Source organism: Peromyscus californicus, unplaced genomic scaffold (genome assembly GCF_007827085.1).
Source record: "Peromyscus californicus insignis strain IS unplaced genomic scaffold, ASM782708v3 Scaffold_10__1_contigs__length_136768540, whole genome shotgun sequence".
In the NCBI taxonomy this organism is placed as follows: domain Eukaryota; kingdom Metazoa; phylum Chordata; class Mammalia; order Rodentia; family Cricetidae; genus Peromyscus; species Peromyscus californicus.
This window is the reverse complement of record NW_026294391.1, coordinates 114,490,569-114,513,663: the sequence shown is the minus strand read 5'-3', so window position 1 is coordinate 114,513,663 and position 23,095 is coordinate 114,490,569. Positions and strand designations below refer to the sequence as shown.

At 40.0% G+C, this 23,095-nt stretch overlaps 1 protein-coding gene across 1 annotated transcript in view; it reads left to right on the top strand.

Annotated features, from left to right (window-relative positions):
- The window catches only part of Gpc3 (glypican 3), a 346,519-nt gene that overhangs the window by 187,262 nt on the left and 136,162 nt on the right, over positions 1-23,095 (top strand). Inside the window, exon 3 of the mRNA XM_052747238.1 lies at positions 4,768-5,462. Within this exon, the coding sequence (XP_052603198.1) occupies positions 4,768-5,462 (695 nt within the window). The remainder of the gene's footprint in view (positions 1-4,767; positions 5,463-23,095) is intronic.

Genomic DNA, 23,095 nt, shown 5'->3' with positions numbered 1-23,095 from the left:
TTGTTATGGAGAATACATGAATTAATTTTCCCTCCTCTACTCAAAAGGTGAGTTTTATTTTTCTTGGATCTCCATTGTGAAAACTTTGTGTCATTTCTTGGAGTCAAATCCAGAGAAGGATAATAGATCTGTAAGCCTGGGACCTCAGGAGTTTTTAACTCGTGTGTGTGTGTGTGTGTGTGTGTGTGTGTGTGTGTGTGTGTGTGTGTGCGCGCGCGCACGCTCATGTGCATGTAGAAGCAGAACTCAACCTTGGGAGTCATCTCTCAGGTATCATCCATATTACTTTTAGAGGATTTTTGTTTGCTTGCTTTCTTGCTTGTGTTTTTGTTTGTTGCTTTTCTGAAGACTAGATCTTCCTGGTTTAGAGCTCTCTAAGTAGGATAGACAGGCTAGCCAGCAAGCTCAAGGATCCTCTTGACTGTACCTCTCCCGTGCTGGGAGTGTAACTCAGGCCATTATGCCTAGATTTCTTACATAGGTTCTGGGGATGGAACTCAGATCTTTAATGTTTTCACAGCAAGCCCTTTACCAACTGAGCTGTCTCCCTATCCCCTAAGAGTTTTAGCTATGAAGCTAATCCACATTCAGCCTGCAGCAATTAATCAAGATTAAATGTCTCTACTTTTAAATGGAGGCCCTGGAATCCAACTAGAAGTATTACCTGTGTGGCTCATGTAACCTCTGAGCCTCAGTTTCCTCGTTAAAAAAACAATTCCAAACACATGTGGTTATGTCATAGGTGCAGAAGAGGATAGATAGAAGCATGTGTGCCATGGATTCTGGCATGCATCTTGCAGGGGCCCAGGAAAGATTAGTTTTCCTTTTCCATCCAAGTACCTGCACTTGAAAATAAAGCCTGTTTTCAGTCTAAGCCATTATGAAGTATTCATCCTAGGAGCATTAAAAAAAAAAGTTCTCATAAAGTAGTTGCCATCCTTGCCGTGCTCGAAAAACTGCCTCAAAAAAAATAACTGGTTTCTATAACAACTGCTTACTCTACAGACCTTGAAAAGGATTCCATGGTTCATTTATTTTTCTTGTCTTTCAACCCCAAGTATATTCTCCTTTTTAAAAAATATACTCAGCTGACTACCAAGCAGGCACATGAAAGCCCATTTCATTCAGTGTGAGTCTGAGCGCAGAAACACAGCACCATATACTAAGGCTAGCCATTCTGCCGCAGTGGTAGACCATACATCCTGAGTGGGGGTGGGTAGAAGTTATTGAACCATTTAAAGAGAATCTGTACACTTCTCCCATGAAACCATGTCTGGAGAACTGTGTCTGTCATGGAACATCAAACTTTAAGGAGAACATCAGCAACACTAGCATCTGTGGTGATTGGGATGGTGATAGGAATATTCAGAAATCTAGGGAATGGGCTGGTGACATGCCTTAGCCTGTTGCTAAGCTTGACAACTAAAGTTCCATCCTGATCCCCGGAATGTGAGAACTGATTCCCATAAGTTGTTCTCTGAACGCCACAAGCATGCTTGGCATATGTGTGGGCGCACGCGCACGCGCACACACACACACACACACACACACACACACACACACACACACACTCAATCAATCAATAAATCAATAAATAAAAAATATAATAACAATAAAGATAAAATGGTTCTGTATCTGGGCATGTCTCGGCTTATTAAATCCATTTATTTTAATCTGTAGATTATAAAAATCAGTGGATATTTTCGATGACAAATTCTTCATGATAGCTCTGATTCCACTAAATTTACTCCGGTGTTGACTGAACATAACTCTTCACTTCATCGAAGGGAAGAGAAAGAAGAAAATTACGTCTAGTTAAAGTATACATGGTTATCTGACCGTGTTATCAGTGGACTTACCCTTCTTTGCGTTTACTCCTGCCCTAGACTTTATTTCATGACCCCTCAAGTGACTAAAGAAAGCCGGGCATCTCTTTTCCCCTAGTGTTGCTTCCTATGAGACCCTGTGAAACCTTTACCTGAGCCTTGTGCTTTGGTCTGCTGTCATGTGATGCAGAAGCAAGGGAATTGGGCCAAATTCAGAGAGGTGCCAAGTTCATTCTGAGATGTAGACTCTGCTGTAGAAAGCACATCCGAGCTTGATGTTCAATATGGGCCCCAGCCCTTTTCCCTGCAATATGTGTTGTTGTTGTTGTTTCTGTAGACGAGTTCATGATCTTTTGTAATTTTCTTTTTCTATTGATCCAGCAGTGCTAGCAACAGAGCTTTGAAAAAGAAATGTTATTGGCGGGAGGATCTGTGGGCTTTTCCTGCCGTGTATCTTGTATATTAGAGAATGAGTACAGCACAATTCAGGTAAAATTCGCTTCCCAGAGAATTCATTTTAGAGTGGCCTGGATGATTGAGACCTATGGGGTAAACCCATCTGCAAAGCGGCCTTCTCCCTTCTCCTACTTCCTGCTGCCCCAAGGCAAGGGTGAAAGTGCTGCTCTGCTTTATTGGTCTTTGGGTTTCAATTTCTTCTGGTACATTTTCATCCAGAGATGAGAAAGCCGATGGGAAGATGATGAGTTTAAAATAGAACTTAACTTTCTACAAAGATTTTTGAGAATGTGTGTAGACTGCAAGTTTGAGGGCAGCTAGGGTGTAACTGTCACTTAGAGGCACTGGTTGGAATTGATTGCTTCTACTGTGCAACTGTGTGACCTTGGAGAAATATGTCCATTCCACTGAGACTCAATTTCATCATCTGTTAAATCGGGGTTGATAATACCAAATTCAGAAGGTTTTTGTAAAAACTAGGTGTCATAATGTTCTTCTACATGGTTTGTAATCTCCAAACTACATAGCCTGTAAATATTTCTTTCTGAGATAGGGTCTCCTGTGTAACTCTGGCTGGCCTGGAATTCCCTGTGTAGATCACACTGGCCTTGAACTTCTCCTACCTCTGCTTTCCAAATGTTGAGATTCTAAGAGTGAGCCACTGTGCTTGGCCACATTTCTGAGACAAAGGTGGTATATCACTAATCTCCATCTAGCTTATATATCCATAGTACCTAACACAGCCTAATATATAATAAATTTCTACCTGAAGTTAAAATGAATAAATAATTTAAAATATCAATTTCTGATTTGTAAACAATTGAGTGATTGGCCCTTTGCACTGGGCTAGATGATTGCATAGCTTCATTCAGCATTTAGATTCAAAGATGGAGAAGACAGTAACAAGTGTAGCTAAGAAGACTGTCGTAAGATAAAGTTTCTAAGAATCATTTAATGTTCTAAACAAAAGAAAACAAACAAGTGAGCATGTGGTGATTGACAGAAAGGAAGAATTTGCTCTGCAGTCACAGAGTTGAAAAATGGAAGGAAAGAGCAAACACTTGGGCCTCCCAGTGGTGCTGAAGCTGCCCTCAGACCAATAGCCAGTCCACACATTCTCAAAAACTTTTGTCCATTAGGAAGTTCTAATTCAAATTCATTTTTGGTCTCTAGTGGGCTTGGAAACTCTTTAGAATCACACTGGCACCTCTCCAACATTGCTGGGGATGTGAGGAACTCCAGGGAAGAATCTAGGCAGTGAGTTCTGCCTTGTGAGGGGTCTAGGGCAGATGGCAGTTGTTCAGCCTAGAGCTTACTTCTGCCACAGATGACTGAAATGATGGGCTAAGTGATCCCAAGGAATACAGTCTCTTTAGTAGTCTGAAGGTAGTAATAATTTGATTTTTCAAGGCTCATGAATTGGCATCATTTAGAGTGCATCTGTCATGGACCTTTGCATTTTAGAAGGAACTGAAAGTACCAACGTAAAATATGAGGAAACTTGGCTATTTTTTTCTTTTTAAACTCTATTTCTTTTTTAAAAAACCTTTTGTTGTAGGTTTTTTTTCTTTTCACATATAAAAGTGACACTCTGGTTATTTGGAATAACTTGTGTCTAGAACATTTTGGTTTTGGGAAAATGGGATAGCACAACATGATTACTTTCTCTCTCCAAGCAGTGACACTAATTGGGCTTTATGCCAAGGGGCTGAAGCTGCAGATGTAATCTTGAATTTGTGGTCTCTGTAGGTTGGATGAGGCTTCCAAGTCATGTGGAAGCTGAGCTTACCACGGAAGCTTAGCGGTTCCCCTCCCAGATGTTCGGCTTGCAGTCTTTGTCACTACCAAATGTATGGAGAAGTACCTGGATTGCTTTCCCCACCCAGATACCCATTCAGTGGATCCATGTCTAGCAATCTGTCAGATAGCTCCCTTTAAAGTTACCTGGAGAAAAATCTACACAAAATGATTGAATTTGGGTTATCTTTTTGTTCTTAACTAATAACTTGCCTCTCCTCTGGGTTTGAACAGGCTCAAATTGTTATATGAGTTTATACAGTATATGGTCTGTTGTCAAATATTTATCTCTGTCTAAAAATGAAATGTTCTTAAATGCAATTTCTTTTTAACTGAATGAATCAATGAGAGAAAGAGAAATAACTTCTTATTTAGCCAAGTTTTAATCAATATTGTCATGAAAGGCTGAAATGTTAACTGAATCCTGGCTGTTGTCATTTGAAATACAATTTGTGTGTTTAAGAATTTATGTGCACATCAAAGTTTGGACTTCACATTCAGAAAGGAAAATTGATTTATGGGAGCAAACAACTGCAGGAATATAGGCAATGCTAGTAATGAATGTGAGTCAATTATTTAAAGCAAATGGACCATAATGACCAAAGCAACAGAGACATAGTAAATTCATTTATACCCTGGATTTCATGCTTTAATTTGTGGGTATGTCTTTTTTTCTCCTGTTTTACAGAGGCCTTTGAAATTGTTGTTCGCCATGCCAAGAACTACACCAATGCCATGTTCAAGAACAACTACCCCAGCCTGACTCCACAAGCTTTTGAATTTGTCAGTGAATTTTTCACAGATGTGTCTCTCTACATCTTGGGTTCTGATATCAATGTAGATGATATGGTCAATGAGTTGTTTGACAGCCTCTTTCCAGTCATCTATACCCAGATGATGAACCCCGGCCTGCCCGAGTCAGTATTAGACATCAACGAGTGCCTCCGAGGAGCAAGACGTGACCTGAAAGTATTTGGCAGTTTCCCCAAGCTCATCATGACCCAGGTTTCCAAGTCACTGCAAGTCACTAGAATCTTCCTTCAAGCCCTGAACCTCGGAATTGAAGTAATCAACACTACCGATCACCTCAAGTTCAGTAAGGACTGTGGCCGTATGCTCACCAGAATGTGGTACTGCTCTTACTGCCAGGGACTGATGATGGTTAAGCCTTGCGGTGGCTATTGCAATGTGGTCATGCAAGGCTGTATGGCAGGTGTGGTGGAGATTGACAAGTACTGGAGAGAATACATTCTGTCTCTTGAAGAACTCGTGAACGGCATGTACAGAATCTACGACATGGAGAATGTGCTGCTCGGACTCTTTTCCACGATCCATGATTCCATCCAGTATGTGCAGAAGAACGGAGGCAAGCTGACCACCACTGTAAGTATCTCTCTTCGGTTTTCTAAGGGGGCTATCCTTCATTGTGGTGTTGGGTGGGGTGACCTCCCTAGCAGCAGATACTGATAGAAGAATAGAGAAAGAAAACCGAGTAACCTAGAATGACAGATGGGCTGAATGAACTCACAGAGGTAAGTCACATGTTAAAACTGTAGGCTACAGAGTCATAATACCAGGCTTTGAATTCTAGCTCCACATACTTCCTTGCTGTAGGAATAGCATGTATTCAGACACTTAGCATCTGTGTGATAGATGGTAAACCTTTATTAAATGTTAGCTGTTATTGTTGTTATCATGATCCTTATGATAATACTCTGATAGTTCCTCTCTCTTATAAACAAGGCAACTGAAGCTTAGTGAAATTGCATGTTGCACGCCCAGCTACATAGTTAGTGGACGAGGCATGATTTGGAAACTAGAATTTTCATTCAATTGTCATCACCTTTCATTCTGATTTATCTCCATGGTCTTCATTGCATATACCACATTACCATTCTGAAGAGTGACTTTAAAGAAAACTAGCGCCTACTAACCAAACCCAAACAGGGCCATAAGAAAGCAAAACATCCACTCTACCCAACATTCCTATTTGCAGCCTTAATTATACCAGTCTAAGACTTACGGGATTTGTGATGGGAGAGTTCTGCAAGTGAGGTAGCAGCTTGCTTGACTCCTAGGAGAGTTTGTCATAGAACCATAAGAGAAAGCCACTTCTGATGTAGAGCAGAACACACAGCCAAGAGCTTCCAGCTATGTCATTTTAAGACAATGACTGATTCTTAAATGCTGCCGGCTTCCTAGGAGGATGTGGCAGGGCAGTAAAATACACTACTATTGTTGAGCTCTTGCTACATATCAGGTGCTCTGTTGGCCAGGGTGCATCATAATATATTACAGTCATCCATATGATGGGTCTCAATATTGTACCTGTTGAACATAGGAGGGGTGAAGCTTAGAGACCATAAGTACTTTCCAAGATCTCTAAGCTTGTTGTATGGGAGGAGCTGGGATTCCAACCCAGGTTGGCTGGCCTCCTGATTCCTGTTCTTAGCTTCTCTCCAGTGCATTGCTGTGTACTCTGAGCCATTGCTTATCCAGAACGTAGAGAGCAGCATGGGCTAGTTAGCTTTGTCTTTAAACTCTGGAAGTGCAAAGTGATAGGGCTAATTGGTTTCTTTGGTGAATTAAACGAGGAAGGAGGACAGAAATGATACAACCCTCGGCGTGGCTACTTATGGAGCTGCTCTAATTGCCCCATTCACAGTGTTGGCCATTTAAAACCCATTTGCTAAGAAAATATTTTATAGTAAAATGAACAGAAATGCCCTATCTAACGGTGGTGTTCTTCGATGGCTAATTATTCCCTTGACTGCTTTATAATTTGAGGCCAGATTCTGGGGCCTTATGCAAAAGTCAATTGCACAGAACTAGAAAAATGAAATGTAAGTGCATTCATATGCTCCTTCACTAACATTGATTGAGGGCCCACTGTGTGTCCAACATCAACCAAGGGCATTGGGGTGTGAGATGTCTACAGTAAGAGGAAAGTAAGAAGACTAAGAGCAAGATGTGTGCGTATTTCAAGGTAATCTAGGTGAATTTTTTGACTATAGCATAATGGATCTGGAAAGCATGTTTCCCTCCCCCAGTGCTATTAAACACAAAAAAAGAAGAAGTAGGCATGCACAAGTGCCCCATGCCCATAGCTCTACTACTCAGGAGACTGAGTCACAAGGATCTGGAGTTTGAGAGTACTTCCAGGGTTAATGTAAGATCCTGTCTCCAAAACAAACAAAAAAGGAGAAAAACAAAACAAAACAAAAAAGTGTGCTGTTTTGATGAGGTCTGAACATACAGGTTTGTTGCATGAAAATCTGCTTTATGCATAGAACTTTGTCAGGTGTTAGGCATTTGTAACTTCCCAAGACAATAGTTATGAAGCCTTGACATGTCACAGTTTCACTGGTAGCTGGGCCTGCAACTGAATAAATTCCACCATAGTGAACATTTTCCTATGATGTGAATGTTGGAAAGACTGTGTGAGAACTGAGCTAGTCTAATCCCATTCATTTGAAAATGAAGAAATAAAGTCTCAGGAGGCATACCCAGAGTTATTTAGCTAATAAAAGAGACAGAAGCAGAATCCAAGGTATTCTTCTGCTGCAATCTAATATTCTTTCTGCCATTTCACTTTGTCCCCCAGCAGACCCTTCCAGACTTTCACTCTAAAAGCACCATTAGGATTTTACAAAGACCTACTGAACTTAAATTGCATAGCTATTTCAGGCTTTCAAACCTGCTGCATTTTAGATACATGTACATGTAAGTGTGTGCTCATGCACATACCTAACATACAGTAGGGGGAGTACATTTTGTGTCATTATCATTCAGGAGGAAAGGCCATAGCTGTCAAGAAGTGCTCAGTGGTGCAGTCCCTTTCTGTTTTGGTCATTAAAGGCCTGATTGCTCCCAGCTCCCATCTAATTATGAGAGCATGAAGTCGGCCATCCCCTGGGAATGCCTGAACTAAACCAGAAAGCATATGTATACTGTCTTATTGCTGTTATATGATCACCAAGACTAAGTCATCTGTATCACCTGATGGAGCTTAGGGAATCACTGGTTGGGTGTGTTCCAGCCCATACTCTGTATAAGCTCCAAAAAGGCAGGGCTATTTCTTAGGGTGAAGAGAACTATGGGCTTGACAGACTGAAGCATTCTGTTCATGTCGACAAACCCACAGAATCCCTCAGAGCAAAAGCTGGTTTAAAATTAAGTGTTAATAAGATTCTGCCGAAGCACCCTTACTTCTTTGTGTTGATAAAATGGGACCATCCTAGAGTCAAACCTTTCTTAGGTTCAGTTATGCCATGAGCTCTCTCAAATCATGCTATTCCTGAGTTGCAGAGGCAGAACGGCTTTCTTGACTAGCTATGTATGTCATGGGATGAGGAGTCTACACAGGATGTTGTCGAGTTGTTGGGGTTGGTGGCTATAATCCATCTCACATCCTGAAAATGGTTTTGGTTTTTTACATGGATGTGATACTCTTGGACTCTCCTAAGTATAGATTGTTACTGCTTTAGTTTCTTCAAGAGTGGTTCTCAATCCTGTAGACTACCAGGTGAGTGCATGTGGACAAATATTGAGGTCTTATTCCTGGCAGCACCCCTGAATGTAGTAGACGTTCAGTTCCCAAATTTGGCTCGTCATCCCAGTCAATGGGAGAACTTGTTTAACATAATCCTGGAGTACAAACCCAGGGATTCTAATAACACAACTCTATGGAGAGGCTAGAGAACTTGTCATTTAAATAGTGTCCTAGTTGATCCTGATGTTCCCTTAGGAACATCTGGCTACCTTGCTTGAAAGATAAAAGACTGAGAATTTGAAAGTAATAGCTCAGACACTGTAGCCTGTTTTTGACAGAGCTAAAATGATATTACATCTCTAAAATGGGGCTGCTAAGTGGATGTTTAATGAATTGTTAGGTTTAGAAAGTGCAAGCCCCAGTCCAAACTGCTAGGTGCCTAGTGGATAATGGCTTTTTCTTAACACCTTTTAAAGATTAGTTATTATTATTTTAAATTATGTATAGTGTGTTTGAGTGCATGTGAGTATGTGTAGGTACCCTTGGAAGCCAGAGGTATGGGATCTCCTGGAGCTGGAGCTAGGTTGTTATGAACAGTTGCCTGATGTGGGTGCTGGGAACAGAACGAAGGTCCTCTGGAAAATCAGCATGGGCTCTTAACCTCTGAGCCATTTCTCCAGTCCATTTTTAGTATTGAGGAACAAACCCAAAGAATCACATGCACCAAGAAAGTGTCCTATCACTGAGCTATAACCTCAGCTCCTTACACTTATTTTTAAGTATGATTGATCAATGCTATTTTAGTATAAAGAAATTGAATACAAATGCTAATAAGTGTATAAAAGATATATGTATGCATATGTAAGAGGATAAAGAAGGAGAAAGTGTGGGAGAGAAATATCTGTACTGAAAAGTTCAAAGAAAAGATATTAATAATAATAGAGCCATTCTGATCTTCAAATGGATTTGGAATCAAGGATACATATCTTGCCTTCAAGCAAGTATTGAGCCTTTGATAGTAGTTGGGTGAAAATCTTGCTGTAAAAATTGATCAGCACATTATTGAATTCCATATTTTATATCTTGAAGCAAAGTGTAGATAAGTACAGTTTATAATGCATATACTTTCAACATTGCTGATTATCATAGCCTTTTTCTTTCAATATAGAGAATAGAGCCCAGGTTTGTGCACATGTTATACAACCACTCTACCAGTGAGCTGTATCTCCAGCCCCTATAGAACATCTTTTAGAATTCTATTGTTTTTAATCTCGAAATCACTTTGATTGTCATTACCATATACCTACATTTATTTCATGTATAATTCATTCATTTGTTAAATGTTGGGCTTTTATCCCTCTCCCAGAAAAGTTTCCAAAAACTTTCTGTAGCCGATCTCATTGACTGTCTTTACTCCACAAAGTAAGTGTTTATATCCTCTTTTTTGTTTATTTTTGAGATTGTAATTGAATTACAACATTTCTCCCTTCCCGTTCCTCTCTCCAAATCCTCCCACATACTTCTCCCTGCTCCCTTCAAATTCATGCTCTTACACTCCCTCCTGCCTGCCTGACTGTTGGTACTTTCCTTTTTCCAGTTGTGCTCATGTACTTTGATTCTCCTCAGCACGTCCCAGTGTTAATATTTCTGCTCCACAATTTCATTACCTTGGCATATGACGTTTCATTGGAAGTTGTGCAAAATCACAGCCCTTTCTCTCACCACAATTTCTCCCTTTCTTCCCCCATTGTGACTCACTTTAGCACTCCCTGAAAGAGATCCTGGAAATATCTATTGAACATTTCATTATGGAAGCACTGTGGTGGGCGCAGCACATCGGAAGGAGGGTAGGGAAGATGACCATGAACCATTCTTTTGCTCCATTCAGAGGTCACTCAGCTGGCAGGTCGCAGAACTCAGATTCAGAACTGTGTCTGTCTGACTCCAAAGCTTTTGCTCGTTACCATGACTTTATATTGCTCTCTCAAACACTTCCATTCTCTATTCACTAGAATCTTCACTCCCCAAACGCAACCTAAATAGGTTTTTATTATATTATTTAATATCCTGTATTGCTCCCTACTGTTTTTCCAGCTGCACAATCGGTTTTTGAATTCATTCTCTCTCCTTGGAGACTCTTGCTCTGCTATTTCCCAATGAAGAAATAAAAGACATGAGGGTGGTTTTTTTCATATTTCTAACACTTAAAGGAACAGAGTAGTTTCTAAGAGAATATATGTATAGGCACTACCTAAAGTCTATATGAGGGTTGAAAATAGTGAAAAATCTATTAAGTTTCACTTGCAGTGTTATGTTTCCACCTCATTGGGACAACAGATAGTTGTTTGACTTGGTTTTTGCAGAGATGGAACCTGGGCCCTTGTGCATGCTAAGCACATGCTCTAACACAGAGCAACATGTCCAGCCAGCCACAACCAGTGTATCTGGTATTTATTCTAAAGAACAAAAATCCATTCAGATTTTTGGAATTTCCGTAGGTAGTAACATTGCCTACTGAGAACCTAACGTATGCCAGTATCCAGGTACAGCCATTTCTTTGGCTAGAATGTTTGAGGAGGCAATGCGGCCAATATTTATTCAGATATGGTAGGAAGCTTTGAGGCAGGCTCTCCTGTTGATCTGTAATAATAATTCACTCTATCAAATTCATGCACTTTCCTGTCTGTGTGAGTGACTGTAGCTCATCAGAATGTCCACGATTAGCCTTCCCTTTCTTTTCTACTTTTGAAGGCCGAGGTCATTTCTCAGATGTCAAATTGTCAGTGGTTTTCTCCTCGTGCTATCACTGCACTTTCATTTTTTAGTCTCAGATAGAGATCCCTTCTCTGAATTCATAGAAGCTGTTTTCTGTTCCAATGGGATTCCGAGGTGATAAATCCAGCAAATATCTCAGTACGGTGAATGCAGGCCAGCATCTGAAACTGCAGTAAGCAGTATTATTCAAATGAAGGCCATTTCTGAAATGACACAAAATTCACATTTTTCTTCCCTTTTTACCATTCACAATAAAATATCTTTAGTGATTTCCATTGGAAGAAGGTGGTGGTTTTGTCTTTTGTTCTGTTTTGAGACTAGGTTTCCCTCACAGCACAGACTTTCATTGAACTTACGGTCCTACTGCCTTAGCCTGCAAAAGCCAGTTTTCAAAAATAGATGACCTAATTATTGAAAAGTTATAAAGGAATTTGAGTATTAAGTTCACAGCAAGTTTACAAAGCTAACTATATGAAGAAAGCTTTTGAATATTTCATCCCAATGTTACATGTGCATTGTAGGTCATTTTAGGAAATCAAGTGGGCTCTGTACAAATCTAGCATTGTTTTCCTTTACCTAGGCATGGGGCATAATGATGCCTAGATGCTTGTGTGTTCTGGTTCTAGCAATAGTTTCTAAACCTCTTTTCTATGGGCAGTGAACTGATACGATGAGAATATGCCCTCAAGAACTGTGAAAGTCTGGGAGTTTTCCTCAGTTGCAAGCTAACAATTCAGTCTATCGCCATTTGTGGATGCTAGTTAAAGACATGAATTTGAGATGAAGAACTTTTAATTTCTCACAGCAATAGCAGTAGCCAGAGTGTCAGCATTTGGGTCAGACACATTCCCTAGCCTCAGTTCCCATGGGACAAGGCAAAGAGGGCTGAAGGACTCCTGCACACAGTGTGGTGCGTTACAAGAGCGCATTTTCAGCTTAGGGAACACAAATCCAGCTTTAGCACTACAAGAAGAAAAACCAAGCAAAGCAAAGATCTGTCAGCCTAATGGCTAGATTCCTACTATTGCAACTGGCTGATGTAGTCCTCACCACTGGCACTGCTCTTTTCTTGGAATGGAGGCACTGTAGCTTCCAGCACTGTACCTATACTACATAAAGATACTTGAAAGAGATGGTTTGCAACAAACAGTAGTCAGGGCTTCCATTTGTAAGACACGTAGAAGCACAAGATAGCTATAAAGAATTGTCTTACAAGTTGCTCCCTTTGGATGGTGGCAAGACCCTCTCAAGCTCTCAGTGCCTTTGGAGGGTCAAACCAAGGAATTACAAGCTGGAGAACAATTAGTTCAGCTTTGGCTGGTTAGCCATAAGGCAGCCCACCTGTTGGAGCATAGCAGAAGGTACACACCAAGTCCAAAATCAGTGGCAATGACAGTAGTGTCAGCCATTCAGAGAATACAAAAACCCTATCAAAGGAGCTCTTGATATTGTTGCCTCCCATTAGCAGTAAAACTCAATCGCTTTGGTCTTCCAGCTATTCTTCCATGCCTCCCTCTTTTGATCTCTGAACAGCAATCTTTTCCTTTCCTGCTTTTTGAGGCTACAGAGTTATACATTTTCTATTGCTACACAAGCTGGCTGGGGAAGTTATCTCTTTTATTGCACTTAAAAGGTGGCAGATGTGATAACCACGGGGTAGTAAGCAGACACTTATCCATGTCTGCTGGTAGTGACAGGGAGAAGTGATTTCTTCCCAAAGGATATTCAGAAAGGTTAGACAATTCAGGGCAATTTGCCCAAGAGGGCAGAAGTTCAGAAAGATATCCCCATGACCTGATATTTTAAGGATCCATGTGCTCCCAGGGTGACAGTTAGTGAGTACAAAATGCCTATCTCAAATGTTGGCTGCTCAGGGAGCCAGAACATAGTGAAAGCAGTCTTTACTTTATGAAGGCAGAATAGCCTCTGGATATTTATTCATTGCAAAAGCCGAAAGGCCTTGGCATCCACAGTGTGGTTCCTCTGTTGTGCCTTTTCCTCTGCCTGGAGTAAAGTCTCTCTTGGCAAACCAGTACCAGTCATTCACTAATGATACCCCACCCCCTGCAAGGTGCCTTGGCTCATTAACCTCTTAGGCCTATGCATTTCATGATCGTGCTCAGGTAGTCAGGCCAAAGTTCTTTCCAACTTGGCTTGTTTTTCAAAAAAAACAAGCCTCGTACTCCCACCCTCAAAACCGAAAAGAACAATTTTGAGTGTCACAGAAGCAGCTTTTAAACAGGTGGCACATAGAGTAGTAATTTCCATAAGGGAGTCAGCTACTGCAATAGTTGCTTCAGTCAAAAGTCACAAAGGGCCAGTGTGCTGCAGCCTTTACGAGATCAAGTACAAGCCTTATCATCCTTAGCAGCCAAACCTGGCTGAGTGCTGAGCTCCGTGCACTGTGCTGGGCCTCCCAGTTTGCAGTGTCTTTCCTTGTTGTGTGTATGTGTGTGTGTTGGGGGGGGGTTGTTAATGGGGTAAAACAAGTGACTTTTGTTTTTGTGAAAATACAGATTTCATCATATCCTTTCAAAAATGTCCCTTTGGGACCTGTATAGCTCGGTAATGCTGTTTTCTTGCTTCCTATGGGGTCTGGAGTGGGGGAAGGGAAGAGCCGATGCTGCCCCTTATTACCCAATTCAAATCCTTTCTGAAGAGTATTCAGAAAACGAATTAAGTTTGCCTATTCATTCCACTCAGAATGCCTGAAACAGATAAAGTAGGAAACAGAGTCATTATATTTGGGTGCTGTCTATTATCATTTACTGACTCAGAGTCTATCTAAGCCTTTCTGCTTTTTGCAGATAATTAATTTTGTTCCTAAATGTAGGAGAGAATGATTGTAATCAGTATGTTTGTACTTTCAGCCACAAATAGAGCCCATCAAAGATGTGTAGTACAAATAAACCCCATAAAATATGCAGCCCAGCACTGCTTGAAGTTAGTGTGCTATCTTTTTTCTCAAAAGCAAATATACATACGTGTGTGTGTGTGTGTGTGTGTGTGTGTGTGTGTGTGTGTATGATTTTGAAAGTCCTTCTTGCTATTCTTTCATAGTTAATAGATGGATCCCTCTTTTATCAATCCAAGCCTGCACTATGAATTATATTTATAATCAAATTCCATGTAGCAGATCTGAAGGAGACTTTGATTTGGTGCAGAAATCAACTTGTCAGCATATACACATTTCTCAGTTCTAGAGGTAAATTTCTCCTATTATTCTCACAGAAGATTGTGAGTGATCAGATCTAGGAGGTTCCATCCCATGAACATAGTATTTCAGAACACACACATAGTATGTGTGTTCTTTGGGAAGGTTGTGCCCTTTTATTCACACTCCTTGCCCCATCCCTCTAGCTATCCCCTGTTCTAAGCCCATCCCTTCTCACTCTCCTTCAGAATTGTATAGTACTCAGTATCTCTTTCATTCAGGCCCTGTTCTGTATTTAACATGATGATGTTTGATCATAGTTCAAGCATCAGAGAACCTATTTCTGCTTCTGCTAGTATAGTATACCACCTCATTTGTTCTATTGAGAAACAATCTACTTCACTTTGAGAAATTCTTTATTACAGGAAAAGTCTTCTACAGGGAAGTCCAGTGGTTCTCAGCCAATGTCATCCAGTTGTAGGGAGAAATACCTGAGTATAGGTGAACCTTGTGAAATCACCTGCTATGAGAGATATCAGTTCAGATATCTGAGTTTTTATATAGGATCTCAGCTTTCTACTGTCACAGGCTAATGGTCTTAAAAAAGCAACTTTTCAATGAAGGGGGAAGAGACAGCAATTATTAGAACTTGCTGTGTGTCTTATGCAGTTCTAGGCTGTATCCATGGATGAGCTCATTTGGCTTAGAATAATCCTAAAGAGAATAAGATTATGGTGATGCCTTTTTCCTGGTAAAAGAACGGAGGCAGAGAGATTTAGAATTAGGTGCTTGCTGTATTGCTGTTTCAGCCACTATGTAGAGCACGAGTCCCTGAGGTGCTTCCCTTGCCTCTGGCAAAACCCAGTCTGTGAGTATGTGGTAAGGGCCAGGCCTTGGTTCCACGCTGACTTAGTGGGAAGAAGGTAGGAAGGAAAGCCAGAAATTGCTCAGGCTCTTTCCTTCTTGCCAACTCTCTCAGTTATTATTCATCCTGTTTTCTACATAAGGCCTTGAGAATTGCATGGGAACATCCAGTGGGCCTCACTTCTCTTCCTCATGCTTGTATTAATTAATCCTAATTAGATTTCCAGAGTCTGCTTGGAGCTGAGACTTCCCCCAGGATTGTTGCCTATTTAATTTACCTTTAAAAAAAGAATCTGTTCTTGATGAGCTTCGTTTTAAAAGATGCTTTAAAACTATATAGCAGCTATATTTTCTCCCTTCCAGCTCAAATATCCATGGTGAAATACCAAGCTCTGTGGCTTTCTTATTTTGCACTAAACCTTGAAATGATCTTTTGCCAAACATGGAGGGAGTTCCCTATTAAGTGAATTTCTGAGTGACTCAACTACTCATTCCCCTGAACACAAATCCTCAATGCAAAATGAATGGGTTTCTTGTCTGTAATGACCTCCTAGGAGATTTTTTTTTAGTTGTGAGCATTTTTAAATCATCTTTGAGCAGTCTTTACAAGTTTTCTAGACATCCAAGTACTTTAGACAAAAATTAGGAGACTAAACCGGTGTCTTCACCCTGATTAAAAATAAAGCAATAATTGTTACAAATTGTTATAATCAAACCTGACAGGAGCTAGAGAATTCATGTTAGATAGCCTGTGCATCTGAAAAGGATCTCAGAGGATAGAACAACATACACTGGAGGAAATCCTTCCCTCATGCATCTGTGTTTATCAAACAGGAAAGGCTATTTCCTCCCTCACCATTTCTCCTGAATTTGTAATACCCTGATTAAAAAAAATAATGCATGACTCAAACTGCTCTTTGCTGAAAGGCCCCATTCAGAACTGTCTCAGCTCTGGTTATCATTGACCAAACACTATGTGAGATACCGGAAATGAGAAATTACAACAAAGCTTCACTTTTTAAAAATTGATTTCTTATTTTTAATGTTTTTAACTGAAGTAGAATTACATCACTTCCCCTCTCTTTCTTCCCTCCAACCTCTCCCAGTTACCCTCTGTCGGACTCCTCCCATGCCCCCTGTTCTCGAGTTGATAGCCCCTTTTTCTTTGATTATATTTGTTATGTGCACATATGTATGTGCACACATGCACACACAAATATATTCTTGTTGTTTATGTGTATATGGTTTCAAGGCTGAACACTCAGCATTGGACAACCAATTTGGGTGCTCAGCCACAGGAGAGGCTAATATTCCTTCTTTCAGCAGTCAGTAATTTCCTGTAGGATGCAGGTTTTGAAAAGCAAAGCTTTCTGCATAGCAACATGAAGCTATACCTAATGTAGGAATGCACTTAGCTTGTCCTTGCAAGGAACAGTGCAAGAAAAGGGTCTGTAGCTTGGGAGAAATAACTCGAGCTTCGGGAGTTACAGTGTGAATTGACTTCACATCCCTGAACATGTTGTCTAATCTCCATGAGCCATATACATATATCTAATATATATATGATAAATATATATATATATATATATATATATATGTGATAAAATGTCAACCTCCTAGAACTAATACAAAAAATTGACAACAATGCCTATCTCTTAAAAGCAATGGAAAAAAACTCTTAAATGTAATATGATTCACTTTACCTACTGTGAAGCTAGTCTTTTCTCCCTAGGTCTTCCTTCACATGGTGGGTGCTCATCTTTGGGGTCCTCACAGCAGCAGAAGGACCATATTTACTAAGTTACAAAGAAAAATGTCCTATCCTGGGAGGTAGCAATATAAATACCAAGAATCTTTTTGAGGAAGGTAAACCAATTGGCCTGCAGAAGAATTTCTGGATTCTTTTTCTAATGTTAGAACTGCTCTTTCAGGTCAGGCTGCTTGGCCAGGTTTTCCACATGTTTCCTAAGGCCCTGAATTCTCACTAGTTACTGCATTCAGAGTTCGGTGTATCTTTAAAACAAACTTCTTTAGTCTGTGTAGTGATAAGGACTCTTCCTCTACCTGCCCAGCCCCTACCAGGAAGGCCAGCCATGTTTCCCCAGATGTTAAAGTCAATTCCCAACCAAGAAGAGCAACCATCTACAAATTTGCTGGCTGCTCCCAGGGGTCTTCCCAGAAGACTCATGGGAAAAGGGCAGTGTGATGTCTCTGATCCCCAGTAGGGATTGTTTGTTGTTTAACATCCATCTTCTTTTGCTCTGTTTTAGTGCTGAAATCTCTAGGAGTAGAGTGAGGACTCAAACTGTGTTTATGGCTCCTTTGTTTGGGGAGTGTGACTTGTGCATTATAATGCGAAATTGCTTTCACTGGGTACCACTGTTAAATGATGATTACATTTAGGTTGGTATAAAAATGAATAGATGTCTGTTATATATCTCTGGAATAATTTATGTATATCCTCTTGGTTTTAATATTAAGCTTTTATTCTATCTCTAAAGTTTCTTTCCTGTTTGTCTCTACTCTGTCTACTCACTCTTTTCCGCTTCTATTGCCTGATTCTTGGGATTTGGGTTACCGTTCTATTCTCTGTTGAAAAGAAAGAGAGAAGAAAGATCATTTTGTGGATACAGAGAAATATAGGATACAAAGAAAAACTGCCTCTTACAATTGAAATGTGAAGTTTGTGTACCATAAATCTCAGATGGGTCCCCTTCGAAGAAAAAATGAAAGAAAGGATGAGACAGAGAAAGATGCAGAGACAAGCTGAGCTGAGCCACTGTGGGTGATGCTGGCTCTGGACAGACCACCTTCTCCTAAATGGTCTAGTTTTTTCATTCTTTTGGGGGGCACACTGGATGTTAGAAGATGATGAGACCAGTGCAGTCATTTGTATATGTTCCCTGAGATCTCCCTTTATTAATTTTCCTTATTGAACTCATCATGAGGATGATTAAATATTTCTTATCACTTGAAAATTCATTAGCCTTTCCCTTATTCTTTAAAATTTCTTTTATTTTTGAGATTATAATACAATTACATCATTTCCTCCTTCCCTTTCCTCTCTCCAAGTCCTCCTATACACTTCCTCCTTGCTCTCAAATGCATGGCTTCTTTTTTCACTAATCGTTACTGTATACATGTATATATGCACATATGCACATATATTCCTGAATATATATACGTGTATATGTATATACACACATATATATTCCTGAATATAGCCTGTCTTCACTATTTAAAGGATTGTCACTTGCTCTTTCATCTAATTTTTGCATTTTCTTATTCACTCACTTCCATGTCTTCCCTGTTTGGAACAGCCCACATGTACCAGTCTAGATCTCTTGACTTTTTGTCAGGTTGTCTTGTTCTTGGCTTTGTTCTCCATCCCTAAATTCCATTCCCACCTATTATTGTCTGACTTTCACAGTGACTAAGGATTCAAATTCCCATTTGATACCTCCATCAGCCTCTCATGGGGACTGCAGAAACACCTTCTTGCCCAGATTATGTGGTTAGATTCTTGGTCTAGGTTTGTTTCATAAATCCTTGTCTGAGTTCCTGGGCCTTGCAGGCTTCCCTCAATCTATATTATGGCTCTATTTTTCCTTTCTTTCCTTCACAAACTTCTCTTGATACAGCACTTAGACTTTCCCAGTGCAGAGTAGCAGCCAGAATCACCACCCACCACACCCTCCCTAGCCAACTCTCCTGGTTCTTCATCTTGGATTTTGAAGGAATAATGCAAGAGGGGAAAAGAAACAGTCATTGAATGTAATATTCACAACAAAATGCGAATTTCAAGAGGCTGCAAGTGAAGACGTCTATTTGGGAGCTTTACTCTGCCAAATGAAAGCAGCTAGTGGATAAAAAGAGAACAAGTCTATCAGTCCAGCAGCCAGGGAGGCTTAACTCAGGCAGGAAAGACATTTCCTTGTTTTATCTTTTCAAGCCAGAATAAGGAGATTTAATTGGTTAACAGTGGGAAACAAGCCAACAAACGAGGAAAGGGAGAGCTAAAACCTGGAAAACTAAGCAAAATGAGTCCAAAACCTTATGTTCCTGTTGTAAAGACTCGAAAAACAAATACAAAATAGGTACTTTCATAGCATCTGTGAGTTCTGGGATCAAAGGACAGATTCATAAATACTTCAAGATGTTTGCTTTGTACTGCTTGGCTAATTGGCCAAATGAGAAATCAACATACAGGAGATTGTGAAACACTTCAGTATATAAATATAGACAATAATCTCGCTTGAAATACATACAGGTGTCTATAAAATAAGACACTGATCACAGAACCCAGAACTTTGTTCTTCCAGTTGACCTCACGCACTTTTGTAAACTAAAGTTCTTTTTTGTCAAAGATGCTACAGGAAGCATCCTCCTAATTCACAAGGACACCTTAGTGATATATTCTTAGAGCTCTGGAGGGGAATGCTGATCTTGGGCTAGGACCTTTGTTTCTGTTTTTCTTTATGCTATATACTCCATTTCCCATCTCTGGTCCCGCACACTGTTATGTTCTCTTGGTCTTTCTTTTTGCTAGCCTGTGTTTGTAAGTGGTATAAGAGTTAAGGGGCTTATTTTTTCCAAGTCATGTCTTCTTTGTCTTATATTTAAATTGGAGAATGATTTTGGAAAGATCTTTAAAGATCTACCCTTGTCTCCTCACTTTTAAGATGAGGAATCTGGAGCATATGATAAGAAGCAGGGTGTTTACCAAAGATGTACCAGTTAATGGCAAACCAGGGCAAAAACCTGCCTTCTGCCCATCAGGCCAGTATTCTTTGTGCTGTGTTACCCATTTCTTTCATATAATATAGTAAGTCTGCTTCTAAAATGTGCCTTTACAATGACCCTGTCTCCTTCTATCTAAACATAGTCAAGATAACTTCAAAATCTGAAGTTATTTCATGATTTGCTTTGTGTTCTGATTGTAGAATTCCTAGAGATCCCAATAGACACATCGTTACTATAGATTTCAGTGCACGGGGCCATGATAAGCAGTTTTTCCTGTGCAGAACAGAAACAAAATAGACAGAGGATAAAATTCCATGCCAAAATAGTTTTGCGTCTCTGTATTTACAAGTTGCTTTGATGAGGAAAGAATCATACATAAAAATGCAATTTAGACAAAGACAACTCAGAGATGTGTCTCACGATAGAAGCAGAGAATAGAAACTGTCGGTCTGGTCTTTTACTCTTCAGACCCTTTCACAGATCTGAGCATATCAATGGAAAAGTGTTGCTTAAAATGTGTTCCAGTTACAGTCAATTAAAGGTCAGCACATGTAATTTACACAAAAAGGATACGCCAGAACAAAAGGTATGGGTTGGGTCACGAGGAATAGATTCTATTTCATTTGCAGATGAATGCTGCAGGGCTTTTGAAAATGCATGATGCAAATCACTGTTGTTTTTGAGAAAGCATTTTTCCAGGTTTGGTGTCTCAGCCTGTTTCATTCTCTTGTTTGCATGCATGCCATAGTCATTAGTACAATTGAATTATTGAATGACCCACACTGGTAGGCTGGTAGGCTGCTTGATTGAAATCATCTTTATAATGGAAATCAGAGAATACTTTTAACCTTGTTAGAGTACTAGTGTACCATTGATTAATATATAAAGAATGGCATAAATTTCACAATGAGCTATTTATTTCTAGACAACCTTGTGAAAGCAGTTTGGGTGATATTACAGAAACTTTTTTCATACCTTTGTTAGGCTGACACTAATGATCCTGATTATTTCTAAGACTTTCAAAGTGTCAGTGTTAATTAAATGAATGCTTAAAATATAGATAGAAATGAACATTTAAGTGGTTTTCTTAAGTGTTTGACAATGTGTATGAAGATTCTGTTGTTCCCTACTTAATTTCAGAGAACTGATTTCATTTGATAAGATTTTTTTCACCAGTAGCAAATACTTGGCTAAATGGAACTAGCCAGTGTTACCAAGGTCACAGCTGCACGTATATATTTAATGAGTATTCTGATATATTCTGTGCCAAGTATATGATATGGATAGAGAAGTGGAAGAAGTCAACACCTGCTCTGAACAAAGTTCATAATCTAGTGAGGGATACAGTGACTGAAAGTGAGGTCAGCCTATGCATAATATTACAGCAACCCAGAATAATGGGCATTACCCAGCCCTACTTGAGAAGGTCAGAAAAGGTATGCTAGGGAATTGTCCATGAATGGACAATCTTGTAACCACTAAGATAACAAGGAAAGATCTCAAGAAATCGATTGCTAGGGCTGAGAGACAACAGAAGCATAGGGCTAATAGAGAGAAGAAGGCTTTTCTTTCTCTGGTTCAGGACTCATTCAGTAGCCCAGACATCTATCTTGAGCAGTACCAAGTCACCCAGGTTCTGGGACCTTACATGGTCCCTGAAAAGAAAGGCTTTTATTATACTGTCTTGTCTTTAGCTTCTATTATACCTGTCTTTGGCAAAAATCAGGCACCACTATGGCTGGAAAGATCTGGCTACCCATACTAGACCTGCCTCCTACTTACAGAGGGAGTTTGGGGAGCAGGAACTTGAACTTGGTAGGGCCTAGACTAGTTATAGAAAATCAAAACAAAAAAAACCTGGTTCTTTTTCTGAAGAAATCACTTCTATAAAAATGTATCCTTGCTTTTAGACTGCTATTAGGGGAGTTTAGAACTAATTAAGAGACCTTAACATCATTAATACTTTTCCTAATTCAGTTTTATGAGTAGTGTTTTCTTTAAAAGCTTCCATGAAACCCTGGCAGAAAAGCTAATGTGCAGCTTTTCAACATATTGCCCTTCAAGGCTCAGGTTCTAGTTAAGCATAAATTGCCTACAAATAGCTAATTGCTAGCTTCCACAGTAAAATCTGCTTATTGTCTCAGGTTGCATTCATAGCTTTAAGTATCAAGCTATAGCCAATTCTTGTTTTTGATAAACACTGCTCAGAAGGATGTTAATCCAGAGAGGCCACTGGACAGTTTCATAGGCTTTAAGGTATTTGGAATAGGTTTGGACACACTCACTGAGTGGGGGATAGAGATATGTATGGGGTGCTAAGAGGCAAACTCAGGACCTTGTACTTACTAGACAAATGCCCTAACACTGGGCCACATCCCCTGCCCTGGACATGGCTTTGAATAAGCGCATTGTCAATCTCAGAGATTCGTGGAATGGCGTCTGGTTTACATTGAGGGTGGTATATCCTAGAAAGTAATTAGTTATATTTCGATGTAAATCTCCCCTTTCTAGTCCTCCTTTTTCTCCCCTTCCTTTCATTCCTTTTCTTCTTCTTCTCTCTTCCTCCCCCACCTCTGTCTGTTCCCCAAGAAAAATGCACCATTGAAAACAGATGATGGCTATTTCATTGGAAGGGAAAGGCCACTACGGTGTTTTGTCTCCAGCAACAGATGTTTGTTTGTCCAGGCAGTGAAGCCAAAGGGGTCTACATTGCCCCATGAGCCCCTGTTTGTGTGTAGGGAGAACTGGAGGCGACTCCACACTTTTCCTTTGCCTTTAGGATAGGTTGCAGGAATCAAAGTAGAAACTCAAGAAAACCTTCAGAAGCAAATAAATAGAACCTAGAAGGCGTGTTTCTCTGGGGCTGGGGAGGCACCATATGTCACTTTCATTTTTTAATCAAAAGGCCAAGGCTTCATCTAGGCTGTGGTAATAAGTATTTGCTTTCTAGAGATTTTCATTGAAATGGCAAATGTCTTTCCTTTAACT